Source organism: Vulpes lagopus, chromosome 10 (assembly GCF_018345385.1).
Source record: "Vulpes lagopus strain Blue_001 chromosome 10, ASM1834538v1, whole genome shotgun sequence".
NCBI lineage: Eukaryota > Metazoa > Chordata > Mammalia > Carnivora > Canidae > Vulpes > Vulpes lagopus.
Window position 1 is genome coordinate 68269589 of NC_054833.1, and position 17701 is coordinate 68287289.

General features: G+C 49.0%; 1 protein-coding gene across 3 annotated transcripts in view; it reads left to right on the forward strand.

Annotated features, from left to right (window-relative positions):
* Positions 1-6500: 6500 nt before the first annotated feature.
* The window catches only part of PEMT (phosphatidylethanolamine N-methyltransferase), a 92971-nt gene continuing 81770 nt past the window's right edge, over positions 6501-17701 (forward strand). The window contains exons 1-2 of one of the 3 annotated variants that reach the window (XM_041772448.1): positions 6501-6530; positions 10561-10631. Coding sequence is in view for 1 of the 3 variants with exons in the window: in XM_041772445.1 (XP_041628379.1) it covers positions 11282-11344 (63 nt within the window). In the remaining 2 variants the exon portion in view is untranslated. Of the gene's footprint in view, positions 6531-10560; positions 10632-10784; positions 10934-11166; positions 11345-17701 lie in introns of those variants that run through there. The other 2 variants (XM_041772447.1, XM_041772445.1) reach the window with 2 other exon arrangements.

Genomic DNA, 17701 nt, shown 5'->3' on the forward strand with positions numbered 1-17701 from the left:
CTCACCACTTCCTCTTTCTGAATGACTGAACTTCTTATAGGTCAGTAGAGGCCGCCTATGGAGAGCCGGTCAAAGGGCTTGTTGCCTTTGACCCTCATGACCAGCCCACAAGGAACTGGAGGCTCAAGGAAGCTGGAACATTTGTCCAGGATGACTTAGTGGGTAAGTGGCAGAGCCGGAATGGGACCTCAGGTGTGTCTGGCCCCAGTGTGCACAGGAAAGGATCACCTCCCAGGCAGCCTCTGGACAACAATGCTCTGAGTCTGGAGATAATGCATTCACAGCCCTGGAAACTCAGACACACAACACACACTTACATGGACATATACTCCTCCCTATGCCGGTCACACATACACACACCCACTGGCACCCACACACAAGCAAACACCCATAGACACACATCCCCTCACTCTGAAACAGTCACATTCACACACACACTGTGAACTAGACACACACACTCACATGGATCTGCACACACATTCTCACACCTGGAAATACACACCCACACCCGCACACACTCAGAAAGAGACCCAAACACTGACATACTCACATGAGGGACTTGGCTGTGTAGCTGGGCTCTGGCCTATCATTTGAAAGTGCCAGTTATCTAAGTCTTGGGCTGAAGGAGGGGAAAGAGGCTGGCTCTGAGCTTCCCATGGCTCATGGGTCACTTTGACCTGGCTGGGCCTCACCAGCAGGTACTTAGCCATCTGGTCCCCAAGCAGTCCACTCTAGATGCTCACGGGGGGAGGACAGTCCTGGGGACTTCCCTTAACGTAGGGTTAACTCCCTTTCCAATTCATTAACCTCAGACTGTCCAAGTCCTTGAGGATGGAGGTTAGGGCTCCTTACTGGATCCTGATGGTCGCCCCTATGGGTAATAGTAGCCACAGTGACAGTAGTAATGAATAACAAACATTTACTAAATACTTTCTAGGTACCAGGCACCGTGCCAAGAGCATTATCGCCTTTGACCCTCACAATAAGAGTATAAGATCAGTTCCAGTATGGTACCATTATACTGACAAGGACACAAAGGTCTGCTGATGCCTCTAGGACCTGCCCACGCTGGTCCTAGAACCAGATTATATCAGGTAGCTCTCACCATTATAGTGCTGCATAACAAACCGCCCCAGACTCAGTGGCTTACAGCTAATGTTTGTGCTCACGTATGGGTCTGCAGGGTGAGGGTAAGTTGCTGGTCTAGTTTGAACTTGGTTGGGCAGCTCCACTTAGGTCTGGGGTCACCTGGGCTGACCTGAATTCAGGTCTCCCCTCTGTGCATTTGTTCTGTGGCTCGGGCTAAAAGGAGAGCAGTCACCCAGGATATGTGCTTTGTATCAAGTCAAAGCAAACCACAGGAGCACATCTGAGGACTCTGCTTACATGATGCCCATTCTCATTCCATTAGTCAAAGCAAGTTACATGGGCCCAAAGTCAATAGCGCAGGGCAGTCTGCTCCATCTACAACCGAAGGGGAGAAAGGGGTGATTGTTTGCTGAGCAACAATTCAATCTCTTGCTCAGGTTTAACACAGAAATCTGAGCGCACAACCAATGTGTGACATTGCCTCTGTCAGTGGACAGCCTTGAACAGGGTGGGGCATTAAGGGTCTGGCCTACTGGGATGGAAGTCCTGGCACCAACACTTCCTGACTATTGCTTAAGCTTTTTGGGCCTGGCTTTTCTCATCTGTAAAATGAATTGTTTGCAAGATCAGTGGGATAGTGTATATCAAGTGCATGGTACAAGGTCAGCACATAGGAAGTCCTCAATACAGGGCACCTGGATGGCTCAGTGGTTGAGCATCTGCCTTTGGCTCAGGTCGTGATCCCGGGGTCCTGGGATCGAGTCCTGCATCGGGCTGCCCACAGGGAGCCTGCTTCTCCCTCTGCCTATGTCTCTGACTCTCTCTCTGTGTCTCTCATGAACAAATAAAATCTTCAAAGAAAAGGAAGTCCTCAATTCATAGTAGCTAATACGATTAGCTGTCACCTCTAGCAATTCTCAACTGGAGGCCATAACCCCTTTCTCGGAGCCATTTGGACATGTGTATGGGGTGTTTCAGGTTGGGGATATATTTCAAGGTGAGGGCCAGGGACACTCAAGGTTTGCAAGACCAGCCCACACCACAAAAAATGGTCCCACTCAAATGCTAAGTGCCCTCACCAAGAAACCTAACAGGTTCTAACCCTGGCACTTCTTGTTGCAAATAGAGAGGCTGAGGCCTGAGGAGGGGTGGAGCCTAGACCAGGAGGTGGCCCTGGGGTCCTCCAAAAATACAGCTATGATGCCAGGACACAAGGACTCGAGGACCAGGCAGCAGGGCCCGTTGGGCAGGGGCTGGGATGACAGGTTACCCTGCTGGTCACCTGGGCACCGTGGGGAAGCTGGCTGCCCCTGAGCTGCCCTCTTGAGCTGGAGCTATAAAGCCCCAGTTTTATGAAAGCAAGAACAACACACCAGCGGGCAATGACAGACCAGTAATTTAGAAGAAAGAACATAGCTGAACCCCGCACACCTCTGTGGAGCAGAGATCTGATGCTTGCAGTGATCAAAGCTCAGACACCAGGATGGGCAGCTCGATATCACATCTCACATCACACGCTGGAGGACGCAGTGGCACTTCGGTGATGTTCCAGCCCCCAGAGGCACAGCCTGTAGGGAATTGTGACACTAAACCTGCCAGAGGAGCCCTCTGCAAAATCCCCTGTGCTCTCCCAAAATGTCAGTGCTCTGAAAGACAAAGAGTTAAGTAATGTTGCACATTAAAGCCAGATGCAGGCAACAAGTGATCCTGCATTGGAGTCTGGATCTGATGACAAAACACACCAGAAGGACGTTCTCTGGGCAGTTGGTGAAATGCAAGCCTGCCATATATGTTAGATACACTTCTGTAGCAACAATAATCTTCCTGATTTGGGTCATTGTTTTGAGGTTTCGGAGGAAAACATCTTTTTTCTTAGGAAATATCCACTGAAGTATTTAGGGTGAAGAGCCTGCAACTTACTTTCAAACAGTTGATATAATAATAATTATATATAAACAGATAAAGCAAATGCTGGGAAATGATCATCAGGAAACCCGAGTGGAGGATATGTGGGTTTGTTGTATAGTTCTTGCAAGTTTTTGGTGGGTTGGAAAATCTTCCAAGTAAAGAAGTTTTTAATCACTTAAAATTGACAGCAGCCTGATTCATTTCATTAAGTAAGTTTAAGAGATGGCTGAAACAGGCTCCTGAGTCTTTTTAGAAGAGGCACCGGAGGTGCATTGGTAAATAGTGCGAATAAAACACTATTCCAGTCAAAACGGAAAGGGCATGGAGAAATGTCCAACATCACAAATAACGAGGGAAAAAAGGCAAATTAAATAAAGTCTAATTATTCAACTCTTAAATTGATATAACTATATTTGGAATAATAATACTCTCTGCTAGCAAGTCCGAGAAATGGAAACTTCATCCTTCTGTGGAGGCATAGAGCTTTATTATTTTTTTATTTTATTTATTTTATTTATTTTTTTTAAAGATGATATATTTTTTTAATTTTTATTTATTTATGATAGTCAGAGAGAGAGAGAGAGAGAGAGAGAGAGGCGCAGAGACACAGGCAGAGGGAGAAGCAGGCTCCATGCACCGGGAGCCTGACGTGGGATTCGATCCCGAGTCTCCAGGATCGCGCCCCGGGCCAAAGGCAGGCGCCAAACCGCTGCGCCACCCAGGGATCCCAGAGCTTTATTTTTTAATGAAGTATGGCTGGCACACTGTGTTATATTAGTTTTGGGGGTACGACAGAGTGATTGGACAAGTGGGTACATTACACCACTAGCCTGGCTACGGTCAGTCACCACGCTTTAACAATAGAATGGGCTATGTTCCCTATGCTGCGCCTCTGGTCCATCCCTGTGACTTGTTCATTCCAGGGTTGAATTAGTTCTCCCTCGCCCCTTACCCGCTTTTGCCTCATCGCCCCCCACCTCCATCTTCCCTCTGGCAACCATCAATTTGTTCTTTCTTCATGGATCTGTTTCTGCTTTTTGTTGATTTGTTCATTGTTTCGGGTTTTTTTTGTTGTTGTTGTTTGTTTGTTTGTTTTTTTTTGATTCCACATACGAGTGCAATCCTACGGTATTTGTCTGTCTCTGCCTGACTCATTTCACTTAGATCAATAGCTTCTAGGTTCATCTGTGTCATTGCACATGGTGCTGAGTGTGACTGGATTCTCTGCTTCGGAGGTCTATCCTAAGGAGATAATCCTATATGAGACTCCACATGTTAAGGTCACCCGTGTGCCACAAGAGGCAGTGTCTTTGCTGGAACCCCTCAATCTCTAGTCTTTTTTATTTTTTTTTTAAGATTTTATTTATTTATCTGAGAGAGAATCCAAGAGCATGAGCAGTAGAAGGTGGGCAGAGGGATGCTCAGCGGTTAAGCGTCTGCCTTCGGCCCAGGGCATGATCCTGGAGTGCAGGGATCGAGTCCCGCATTGGGATCCCTGTATGGAGCCTGCTTCTCCCTCTGCCTGTGTCTCTGCCTCTCTCTCTCTCTCTGTCTCTCATGAATAGATAAATACAATCTTTTTTTTTTTTTTTAAGATTTTATTTATTCATTAGAGACACAGAGAGAAAGAGAGAGAGAGAGAGAGAGAGAGTGAGAGAGAGAGGCAGAGACACAGGCAGAGGGAGAAGCAGACTCCATGTAGGGAGCCCGACGTGGGACTCAATCCCGGGTCTCCAGGATCACGCCCTGGGCTGAAGGCAGCACTAAACCGCTGGGCCACCAGGGCTCCCAAGATAAATAAAATCTTTAAAAAAAAAAAAAAAAGAATGTATGTTCTGCACTTGTTGGGAGTACTGTTCTGAGGAGATCATGGTATAGGGTTGGTTCATCATATCTTTCAAACCTGTAGCCCTATGGGATTTTTCCTATCTTTTCTCTCTCTTTTTTTTTTTTTAAAGGTTTATTTATTTATTCATTCAGAGAGAGCGGAGAGGCAGAGACAGGCAGAGGGAGAAGCAGGCTCCATGCAGGAAGCCTGACATGGGACTCGATCCTGGGTCTCCAGGACCACACCCTGGGCTGCAGACGGCGCTAAACCTCTGAGCCACCGGGGCTGCCCTTTCCTACCTTTTCTGTCAGTTACTGAGGTAAATATTTATTTATTTATTTATTTATTTATTTATTTATTTATTTATTTATGATAGACATAGAGAGAGAGAGAGAGAGGCAGAGACACAGGCAGAGGGAGGAGCAGGCTCCATGCACCGGGAGCCCGATGCAGGGCTCGATCCCGGGACTCCAGGACCGTGCCCTGGGCCAAAGGCAGGCGCTAAACTGCTGAGCCACCCAGGGATCCCCCGAGATAAACATTTAAACCCCATGAGATATTTTTATTCTTATAAATATCTAAGACTTGTTCAGATTTACCTTTCCCATTGCTCTCATTCCTTCCCTATTCCTGCACTTCTGACTGGGGCCATTTTCCTCCTACCTGCTGGTGATGAATCCTCCTAGCCATTGTTTGCCTGAAAATATTATTACTTTGTTTCCATTTCTGACAGATAACTGGACCAAAATTCAGTTTTGGCTTTCCTTCACTCATTGATTTGTTTGGTAAACTTGATGAGTGCCTGATAGGTGCTGATGTGCTAGATGCCAGAGGTGCAGGAGATGCTCCTCTGAGAAGAGAAGGGAAGAGAGTGCCTGACAGGCAATGGGAGCTGCAAAGGCCCTGTGGCTGGAGGCAATTGAGGTCAGTGTGGCTGGAATTCAGGGAGGAGGGCTGGAATGGTGGGCTGCATCTGGGCCATATGGGACCTCGGGGGCCACAGTGAGGAAGAATACTTTGCCTTAGTCCTTATAGGAATAGTCAGGCTCCTCAGAGAAGATGAAGCTTTAACTGGACCTCAAAGGGTAGATGTGATGAAAAGAAGCAGAGAATGTTACAGAAACATGATGTGTGTGTGTGTTTAAGATTTTATTTATTTATTTGTGAGAGACACACACACACACACAGAGGCAGAGACATAGGCAGACAGAGAAGCAGGGTCCATGCAGGGAGCTCGATGTGCCACTCGATCTGGGGACTCCAGGCTCATGCCCTGAGCCAAAGACAGATGCTCAACCACTGAGCCACCCAGGCGTCCCAACACGATGTGTTTTGAACGCTGAATATTTGAATAAGTGCTGAGCCTTCACTGGACCACGTGCTGGGCTTTTTTATGTCATTTCCTCCACCCTAGGGAGGCAGGATTGCATAGTGGTAAAAGGCCAGGCATGGGTTTAGGCTGGCTGGCTTGAAGCACACTACTTACTCAGCTGTCTGCCTACAGGCCAGTCCCTTCCACAGAAGTCCCTTCCACAGAAGTCACTTCCCTCATTGGGAAAACCAGAATAACACTCCCCACTTTGCAGGGAAGTTTGGGGGCTTATAAGGAACTGGTGCTGAGAGCTGAGCCTACAGCTTTGCAAGAGCTCAAATAGCTATTTGTTTTGATGGGTAGAATTTTCTCTTCTGCTGTGCGACAGAGAGGGTAAGTCACCTGCCCCAGACCCATGGCCAGCAAGTGTTGGGGTGGGGACTTCATGGCTTACTGGTTGCTATGATTTTGTACTCATTGATCCTGTCAACCTCCCCTTTCCGCAGGCAGGGTCATTGAGGCCCAGAGAAGTGTTTTGTCTAAGGATACCCCAAATTTGGGAGTAGTAGGACAATTCATTCATTCATTCATTCCTTATTGAATGCCTGCTTTATGCCAGGCATGATGCAGGTGGTGCCATGGAGTTGTGTATAAAGGGATAAAAGAACCCGGTCCTCCTGAAGCTCACATTGTACTGGGGGAGGCTGACACTACACTGGATAAATAAGTAAACTGAATCAATGTGTTAGATGACAATAAGAGATGTGGAGGGAAATAAGGTGGGGAAGAGGATGGAGAGTGGAGGGGGCGGTTGACATGTTCCACAGAGCAGAAAGATGACCCCACACCTAAAGGAGTTGAGGGAGGGAGCTGAGAGGACTTTTCAGGGAAGAGCGTTCCCGGCAGAAGGCGCAGCAGCATGTACAAAGGCCCTGAAGGTGAGGGTGTGCCTGGGGTGTTCAGGGGACAGCAAAGGGGCCAGGGGAAGGCAGAGGTTGGCTGCTCTGTGGAACGAAGGGTCAGGGGGGCCCTGGCCAGTACTCATTCCTTGCTGGTGTTGCTAGGATCTTAAATGGCTGGATTCAGGTGAGTCTACCACTGAGCCCTCTTCCCAGCAATAGGAGGTCACTGGGGGAGAGGCCCCTTCCTCAATCTGGGGAGGATGGGAGGGTTTCCTCATCATCTGCATCACTGCCCTGCTCAGTTCCCTCCCTGGCTCCTGCTGAACCTACTTCTCTCTCCTTCCTGTACCCTGCTTGGGCCAAGGTGGGGCAATGGGCCATGAATATAGGAGGGAGGTGCTGGGCATTGTGGCTGCAACTCTTCATTACCCTCCTGGTTTTATTTCTTTATTTTTAAAATTTTATTTAAATTCAATTTGCCAACATACAGTATTTCCTCCTGGTTTTATTTTTTATTTTTATTTAAAAAAATATTTTATTTATTTATTCATGACAGACAGACACACACACACACACAGAGAGAGAGAGAGAGAGAGAGAGAGAGGCAGAGACACAGGCAGAGGGAGAAGCAGGCTCCACACCGGGAGCCCGACACGGGACTCGATCCTGGGACTCGATCCTGGGACTCGATCCTGGGACTCGATCCTGGGACTCGATCCCGGGACCCCAGGATCACGCCCCCGGCCAAAGGCAGGCGCCAAACCGCTAAGCCACCTAGGAATCCCCTCCTCCTGGTTTTAAAGAACACCTGATAATGTGGTTTTTGGTGACCTGCAGTGCATGCTTCCCAGCCTTCCCCTGCTCCCTGCACACTGCTGGCTCCCCCTACCCACCAGGCCATCTGCTCTTGCAAGCTTCTCATCCCCTGTCTTCCCAGTAACTCAGTGGGCCCCTGAGCTGGGCTGGCCCTAGACCCCAGCATGCCTCTGAGTGTCATGAGTGTGATCTTAACTGCTGAGTCTGTTCTATACAAGAGAGGAAGAGAAACATTTATGAAGAATCCACTGTGTGCTGGGCACATTTGTGCATGTTGCTAACTCTAATCCTTATTTCAGCCTTGCTCAAGAAATATTACTATCCCCTTTCATGAACAGTAAATAGATTCAGAGTAGGAAAAGGTTTAGGTTTTACCCAAAGCCGCCCAATAAGCAAAAGCTAATTTTCATAACGAAAGCCCATTTTAGTGATTGCTGGGAGCCAGGCAGCCAGATCCAATGCCAGTGGAGGCTGAGGGAGAGGATCTCCTCATACCAAGTGTCAAACTCCTGGCCAAAGAGGGGTCATCAGGAAATGTTTGCTCTGGAGCCACCTGGGAGATATTCTGTGATAAATGGCTTCCCATTATCTGAAGAATAATCAAAGGAGAAGAGAGAGATAACCCTGAGGTTATTTCTACCTGAGGGTAGAAAGAAGCTCTATCTGTTAAAACTCCAAGAAGGGTGGCTTTGGGTCTGTTTCATGAGGAAACACCCTGTTCCAAGAGTGGAGTAGGCTACCTCAATAGGTGATGAGCCTCCCATCACTTGGGGTATGTAAACAGAAATGACTTTTCTACTTGCTAGGGATGCTGAAAAAGTTATATTCCAACAATTTCTGCAAGTTCTACAGACCTGGGAGTTTTCAAATGGTCCTGCAAAGACTTCTGCCTCAGACTGTCTTGGGTAGGAAGCTTTTGATCTGAACCACTCCAACTACATTTGAAGCTTCAGTCTGGCTTCTCCTGGCCAGGGTGTTTTCTTTTCATGGAAAATGGCAGGGGGTGGATTAGGGGTGGAGGAATGGATTCCTCTAGTTGCATCAGCTCTGATGTGACCTCTGACGTTTACCTTTGTTCCCAGATAAACCAAACACACACAAACTCAGCTTTTCTGGCTTCAAAAAACAATGGGAGCCGCCAGGTAGGACAGGAGAAACCTGGTGCTTCGAGGAGAGTAGAGATGTGGGGGGTGGTGGGAGTGAATGCCCTTAGGAGCACTCTGCCTTGATGGGTTCCCCAGAATTGGCTCTGGGTCCAGGAGGCCCTGCCTGGACACCCTGAGGGGAGCATCCTGTCTCTTGTGACAGTGGTCTGTAGGCAAACCAGCTTTGGAGCACCCATTGTGTACTCAGCCCTGCTGTGGCGAGAGGTAGTTACTTCACGGGTGGGTGGGGGTCAGATCATACGCACTGAGTTTTTACCAATGCGTATTTCCTTCTTACTTTTGAGGAAACTGGAATTTGCCCCTAGTCACAGACCTGGTACATGCTCCAAAGCCAGCATCCCTCCTTTCCTTCCTGTCTGGTTGGTGGGCCTGCCCCATCCTGAGGATGTTGTAAAGGTTGGGACTATCTGTAAGTAAAACAGCACAGGGACAGGCACCCAGTGGCTGCTCAGTAAATGCTCAAGACTGGTAGGTGCTCAGGGCTAAGGGCGAGAGAAGCCAGCCACCTGAATCAGGAAGCAGCTGGCACTGCTGAGGATTTACCCCAAAGATGCAGATTCAATTAAACGCCGGGACACTTGCACCCCGATGTTTATAGCAGCAATGTCCACAATAGCCAAAGGACAGGAAGGAGCCTTGGTGTCCATCGAAAGATGAATGGATAAAGATGTGGTTTATGTATACAATGGAATATTACTCAGCCATTAGAAATGACAAATACCCACCATTTGCTTCAACATGGATGGAACTGGAGGGTATTATGCTGAGTGAAATAAGTTAATCGGAGAAGGACCAACATTATATGGTCTCATTCATTTGGGGAATATAAATAATAGTGGAAGGGAATAGAAGGGAAGGGAGAAGAAATGGGTAGGAAATATCAGAAAGGGAAACAGAACATGAAGACTCCTAACTCTGGGAAACGAACTAGGGGTGGTGGAAGGGGAGGAGGGCGGGGGGTGGGGGTGAATGGGTGACGGGCACTGAGGGGGGCACTTGACGGGATGAGCACTGGGTGTTATTCTGTATGTTGGCAAATTGAACACCAATAAAAAATAAATTTATTATTAAAAAAAAAAAAAAAAGGAAGCAGCTGGCCTTGCGAGAGTCTTGCCGGGGCCTGAAGCTTGCTGGGAGACTGTGCAAATCTCAGAATCGGAGTCTCTCTCTCCATATATGTAACACCTGGCTGCAAAAGGGGCTGTCTTGGGCCTGATCATCTAAAATCCCACCTATTGTTCTAGACTCCTTCCCTCCCACTCTGTCTCCTCCACCCCTGCTCCACAAGCCATCAGCCTTTCCTGGATTCCTGAAATGCCCCTAATTCTTTCCTGTTTCCCGCCTTTGCAGCATGGTCTCTCTTCCTAACCTGTCCTGTCCCTACACTTCACACGTCTAACACTCTCTCCTGCGTTTGGGCCTTGGGCAAGGGATCCTAAGGCACTCTGGCTTATCATCTGACCTTACCCCGGGGTTTCTTTCCATCACAGTTATTGTCCAGGTTATAATCCTTTATTCATGTTTTGTCTCTTCCGTTAGGAGACAGTGAGGGCAGGGACCCGTGTTGTTCCCTACGGTACCGCAGCACCGACCAGTTCAGCAAGTACCCGGTGAGCGAACGAGATAGAATGAATGAACAAAGGAGTGGAGGAGGTGTCTCTGGCAGAGCCCAAGAACAGGGAGGCCACGGGGGCGGGGGCCCAGGGTCCTGAGGAGTAGCCTGGGCAGGAGACTGCAGGGTGTGCTGGGCCTGCACCGCCTCTGGGCAAAAGCAGATCTCAGAAGAGGGCGGGGGACCCCGAGCCCGGGCCAAAGTCCAAGTCCGCAGGGGGCTGCGCAGGAAGCTACTTGTACCTAGGACCCGCTGTCGCCGGCTCCGAGCTCCACCGCCAGCCAAGCACAGGGAGGCCAGGTCAGTCCGCGAGCCGGGAGCGGGAGCGGGAGCCGGGGGCCCAAGGGTCCGGGCGAGAGCCGCCCCGCACCTGGCGGCCCCTGCAGCGTGCGACCCCGGGGCCAGCAGCTCTCGGCTCCTCGAGCTGCCGTCGCGAGCTCCGGGACGGTGGCGCCTCGCGGGCACGGGGAACTACATTTCCCAGAAGGCCCGGAGCACTTGGGGGTCACAGGGAAAGCGCCCCGGGCGGCGCAGCTTCCCGGCGCCACAGGGCGGCTCTGGGGGTGGGGGGGCGAGTCGGCGGCCCTGCGGCCCCGGCCCCCGGGAGGTGGCCCGGCTGGGGCGACGTGGCGGCCCGCAGCAGAGCCGATGAGCAGCTCGGTGGCGGGGCCCGACTGCTGCGGAGGCCTCGGCAATGTTGACTTTAGGCAGGTACGGACCGGGCCGCGCGGCTGGGGGAGCAGGGAGAGGGTCCGCGCGGCCGGGGGTGCTGGGTCTTCCCGCCTCAGCGGCCGCGGCGGCGGCCAACGCCCAGTGGGCGGGGCCGCTGTTGCCAAGCAACGGGGGAGGGGCGGGGCGGGCGGAGCTGCCTGTTCGGGGGCGTGGCGCGCGCGCGCGTGTGTGAGTGGAAGGGAGGGATTGAATCAGAGAAAGAGTACTTTAGTGTGTGCGAGCTTCTGGGGCTGTGTGATCAGGGATGCCCCGAGAGTGTGGGTCCTGGCTGAGTGGGGAGTGTGCGGGGCTGGGACTGGGCGTGGAGGCGCGTGAAGGAGGCCGAGCAGGTGTTTTTGGGGAGTGTGCGTGGTGGGAGCGTGTGGGTGCGTGGGAACTGGGGGTCCTGCCGCAGCCCCGTCCCCCTCCCGGGGCCAGAGGTCGCGCCCTGGCTCCTCCACCCCCTGGGGTTGAGTTGGCTACGGGACATCACCTCTTTCCAGGCTGGAGGAGTGGAAAGACTTGACGGTCTTCAAGCCTTGTGCCAGGATGGCGTGGGACGGGCCCTGCTGGCTGGAGACCCGGCTGCCTGGGGCAGCAGCCCGTGTGCAAAGTCATCGGCCAGAGAGTTTGTTTTTTCCTGGCATCTCGCGCCAGGCTCCCCTTCCAATGGCTGTTCCTCTCCCACCTGCTGCCTTCTCTCAGAGCCTCCCTTTTCTCACCTTTCCACCTTTCTCAGCCCTCAGCCACTGTCTGTGGAGCCTGGGAGCTCCATCTCTGCCTGGAGCAGCCTTTCTTTAATCTAGTGCGTTTCTTCCCTTTATTCATTTGCTGATAACAGCCAGTCTTTGCAACAGGAAGCCTGGAAGCATAGAACATTCTCTGAAGGGGCTAAAATTGGTCAATGTTTCTGAGATGTAGCTGGTGGAGAAGTGGGAATTGAAATCCCTGTATCTGTGAGGAGGTGACTCGCTGTCTGAGACAGGGTGATAAGCTCTGGTCAGCAGGGACAGCAGGGCAAAGGCCTGAGACGGGCGCAGTGTTTTGTCCAAGGAACAAAGAGAAGGCTAGCATCTGACCCTGAGAGGGTGCAGGAGGAGTTGACATTGGTTGGTGGGAAGCAGAAGAGAGGAAGAACAACTTCCCCCAGGAGGATGAGGGTATCCTGTGGAATCCTTAGAATCCTAAACTGTAAATAGTCATTAGAGAATCTCTGGACCCACATGGACAGTGGTGGTACCTTTTGTGTTTTCTACCATAGCAGATTTCACATGAAGAGGGCACTTGGAGAGTGCCAGGGGCGCTGTTCTGGCTCCGGGGTGGGTACTTCCTGGATGAATGACTCTGTGTGGAAGGCCAGGTCACCATGAACTTGAGGTGGGACGTCTCTGAGCCAGAAGCCCCAATGTGAGGGGGCAGTGGGCCCAGCACAGGCCCAGTGGAGTATCAGGGCACTGCCAGGTAATCTGAGTGAGGCCTGTGTTCTAGACCTAGCACTGGGAGCGAGAAATCAGCCGCGAGCAGGGGAAGGTTCACTCGGTGTGTGTGGGAAAGGTTTTTCTGTTCTCCCCTTTCTCTACAGGTTTGATGGGGCTGTGCAGCTGGAAAGAACTGGGAGCGCTTCTGGGGACAGGTCAGGGTGACCCTAGTTGACTAAGATGCAGTTTTTCCACTGCTGCCTCTCTTTTGGTACAGCTAAGCTTCCTATCACCAAAGGATTTTTTTTTTCTTTCTTAACACCACCACCACCACCAGCAGCAGCAAGCACGTTATTGTGTATTTGTCTTGTGGTGGTTCTCCTCCTTCTTCAGTCAGAATCTCTGGCTTTAAAAGAAGTCAGTCAGTCCCTGGCCCATGTGAACACCAAGGTTTCTTTGGACTCCGTGGGCATCTGAGTTGTAGGATCTCAGTGTGCTAGTCTATCCCTACCTGATAGGAATATAATATGTCCCATTTATCATTTAAACTTCTCTAGCAGCCACATTTTGAAAAATAAAAAGAAATTGGTGACATTACTTTTTTCTCTTTTTAAAGATTTATTTATGCCAGAGAGAGAGACAGAGAGACAGAGACAGAGACAGAGACAGAGACAGAGAGAGAAAGCAAGCTAGAGAGTGTGCGAGTGGGGCCAGGGGCAGAGGAGAGAGAATCTTCAAGCAGACTCCCTGCTGAGCACAGAGCCCCACACAGGGCTTGATCCCATGACCCTGAGATCACAACCTGAGCTGAAATTAAGAGTGGGATGCTCAACTGACTGCCACCCAGGTGCTCTGGTATTATTTTTAAGAGTTTATTTTATTTAACCTACTATATCAAAAATATTATTTCATCGTGTCACACCGTAAGTTCCCAATAGCCACATGTGGCAGGTGGCTACCATATTCAGCTGAATGATGCAGCCCTTGAATACAATGGCCTTGGCCAGCTATATTCTGCACCTGCTCCAGCTGATACAGAATTTTGGTTTTGTTTTTAATTAGAAAAAAATCACCCACTGGGATGAGGAGTGTACCTGACATGGCCTCGCTGGCAATGGCCCTTCGTAGCTTTTTGGCTATCATGGGATTCTAGAGCCCTGCTCCTTGGCCTGTCAGCTGCATGAAGCAAGTTGGCTGGTGGGTGGGTGGCAGCAAGGACTGTCAGTTTGCTGTCCACGGGCAGGGGTACCTCCAGGACTCAAAAGATGACTGCAGTGGGGCCTAGGGGTGCTGCCTTCTTGGAGAACCCAGTCTGGCAGCGTGTAGTCATGGGGGCCACTTTCATGCCCTTTTCCATTTGGACACACCTGCTCTCGTGAGCAGGTGGGTGATGTCACTTAGTGTAGGTGTCAAGAAGTGTGCTTCAGTTTCTTGATCTGTAAATGAGGGGATAGTAAATGGGGCTCTAGGGAAGACCAGAATGAGATAAGAGTGTAGAGGAGCTTTACAAATTGTCAAGCATAGCCCACCAAAGGGTGGTCTTCAGAAGGCAAAGCCCCTGTATTCAGAAAGTTTCAAGGCCACAATGGGGGATAGGCCTGTTTAGTTGTACAGTTCCCATTTATGATAGGAGTTGGAGACAAAATCCCAGTGGCAAATGTGGGAGGTCTTGACTGCCTTTCCGGGGAAGATGTTTGCCTGCTATGCAAATTGTCTTTAAAAACCTTTGATGCTATTACTTTGTTAGAATATCAATCTATTTTACTGGATGACTGATTTTGTGACATTCTCAAGGACCTAATTTTTATCTTCAGTATTTTGGGTCAAAGTGAAGACAGCTTCACTGTCTTCAGTTAGGGGCTTTCCTCTGCCCCTCATTATAACCTTGGGCAAGTCATTGAAGTTCCTAGAACCTCAGTTTCTTTTGCTTCTGTTGAGATGATCAAGTGGGCTTTCCTTTTTTGTCTGTTAATGTGGTGAGTTACACTGATGTTTTGATTATCAAACCAGCCATGGGGTGATGCAGGGTCCTGAGATGTTATCCTTTGTATATTTTGTTAGATTTGCTTTGCTTCTTTTTGTTGTTGTTGTGGAGGATTTTGGTGGCTATGCTCATGAGGAATAAGGTTTGTAGTTGTCTCGTGTCTTTGTCTGGTTTTGGTATTAAGGTAATGCTGGCCTCTTTGGGTGAATTGCAAACGAGTCTCTCCTATTCTGTATTCTGGGAGAGATTGTGTGGAATTGATGTCATTTCTTCCTTAAATGTTGGTAGAATTCATCCAGTGAAATCTTCAGGGCCTGGGGTTTTCCTTTTCCTTTTCTTTTTTTTTAAAAGACTTTATTTATTTATTCATGAGACACACACAGAGAGGCAGAGATAGAGGTAGAGGGAGAAGCAGGCTTCATACAGGGAGCCCGATATGGGACTCAATCTCAGGACCCCGGGATCACGACCTGAGCCAAAGGCAGATGCTCAACCACTGAGCCACCCAGGTGCCCCTGGAGCTTGCCTTTTTGGAAGATTCTTAACTGAATTCATTTAAAAAAAATAGATATAGGACTATATCTTGAATGAATTTTGTTAGCTTATGTCTTTCCATGATTGGACCATTTCATCAGAGTTGTTGATCTGTGGACATAAGCTCCGTTATTACCCTATAATATTTGTGAGGCCAGTGGGGAGGCTCCTCTTTCATTCTTAGTATTGGCAATTTGTAACTACTTTTTCCCTTGGTCAGGGTGGCTAGATGTTTATCTATTTTAATTCTTTTCCCCAAAGAACATGTTTTAGATTTGAATTTTTCCCCCTCTGTTTTTCTCTTTTCAATTTGACTGATTTTTGCTTTTATTTTTCCTGCTGCCTGTTTGGGTTTAATTTACTTCTCTTTCCCTAATTTCTTAAGGGTAAAGCTTATATTACTGTTTTGAGCCTTTTCTTCATTAATATAACTCTTATCTCTTAGCCCTGCATCCCACAACTTCTGATATGCTGTATTTTAATTTTCTTTCTGTTCAAAGTATGTTAAAATCTCCCTTTAGATTTCTCCTTTGGCCCATGAATCATTTGGAAGTATGCTCTTTAACAATAGCTTTCTGTTGTTGATGTCTTGTTTAATTCTGTTATTATCTGAGAACATATTTTTATGCTTTCTGATTCTTTGAAATGTAAGATTTGCTTGGGGTGCTGGTGGCCCAGTCGGTTGAGTGTCCGACTCTTCATCTCAGGTCAGGTCTTGATCTCAGGGTTCTGAGTTCAGGACCCACCTGTATTGGGCTCCACACTGGATGTGGAGCCTACTTAAAAAAAAAGAAGAAAAAAAAGATTTGTTTTATGGCCCAGACTTGTCTGTCATGGTGGATGTTTATGTGTGCCTGGGAAGGATGTGTTATTTGCTGTAATCATGGAATGGCCTATAAACATCAGTCAAGCCACGTAATTGACGATGTTGTTCAGGTCATCTCCGTCCTTACTGGTTTTCTGCCTGCCTACTCTGTCAGTTTTGAGAGTGGGGTTATTGAGGTTAGGTTGCCAGCTGTTGTGATGGATTTATCTGTTTCATCTTTTAGTTCTGTCGGCTTTCTCTTCATGTGTTAGCCTCAGTTTTTTAATCTGAGAGATGGACATACCCCATGGTGTTGTTGTGTGGACTGAATAACACATTAATAATAATAATAACTAACTTTATCAAACGCTGCTAGGTGCTAGACACTATGCTAAGTGCTTTCCTTGCATGATCTCATTTCATCTACCTGATAGTCCCATGAAGGAAGTACCACTATCATTCAAAGCTTACAGAGTGCATGTGACTTGCCCAAGCATGCATGGGGTTTGTCAAGCCCAACCAGGCTGGGGTGCACCGTGTCTCAGGACTGTGCTCTGCCCTGCCTCATTAAAACCAGGGCTTAGGTGCACCTGGGTGGCTCAGTGGTTGAGCATCTGCCTTTGGCTCAGGTCATGATTGAGGGATTGAGTCCCGCATCGGGCTCCCTGTGAGGAGCTTGCTTCTTTCTCTGCCTATGTCTCTGCCTCTCTCTGTGTCTCTCACGAATAAATAAATAAAATCCTTTCTTGAAAAATAAAAAATAAAGCCAGGGCTTGGTGTCCAGTAACTTCCCAAGGAAGGTCAGCTGGCTAATTGTTATTGCTTTTAATATGTAACATGTATTTAAATATATGTACTGAGTAGCATCAACCCTGGGGGCGGGGGTGTCCTGTCTGGGCCCTTGAGGGTGAATGTAAAGAACAGGGGTCTGCAGCTCACAATCACACAAAGGTGGTAAGAGAGGGGACCCAAGGTGGAGAAGATGAGGGCCTTGAGAAGCACAGGACCCATCCATGGATACCACTCCCAGGAAAGGGGCTCACTTGGTCCTGCTCATTAGGCTGTACATCAGCTGCCAGTGCCTTTTTGCACCTGGTCCAGGACACACTAGTTGAATGAAGAGGAATACATCTTCCCTTTTCCTGAAAGGAGTTATAGATGTGGGGAATTAGAACAGCTGCTGGCCATTTCTTTTTATTGTGGGATTTAGGAATGCTTCACATTAGTGTTTTTCCAGAAATTGTAGCTGACCACTGTTGCATTGTGACATTCCAGCAAACCTCCTGTCTTAAGATGGCTTGCAGGGCTTGTGTGCCCTCAGAGTTCAGCATGAGGGCTACATTCCTTGGATCAGTGTCCTAGGACTTTCTACCTCTTCCTTAGGACTCATGTATTCCTAGAGGGCCCCCCTAGAACAAGGTGAGATGTCTGTATTAGTTAGCTGTAAGCAAACAGAGGGAGGGGACAGGACAGCCTCAGCCCTGGAAGCACCCTCTGTACCTTGTTCTCCCCTCTGTCCAGAATGTTACCTTGGGGACGGTGGGTGGGGGGAGCAGTCTCATTGCCCTTGCTTCATCAAAGGGAAACCCTGGGCTGAGATTGGTCACAGAAGGCCT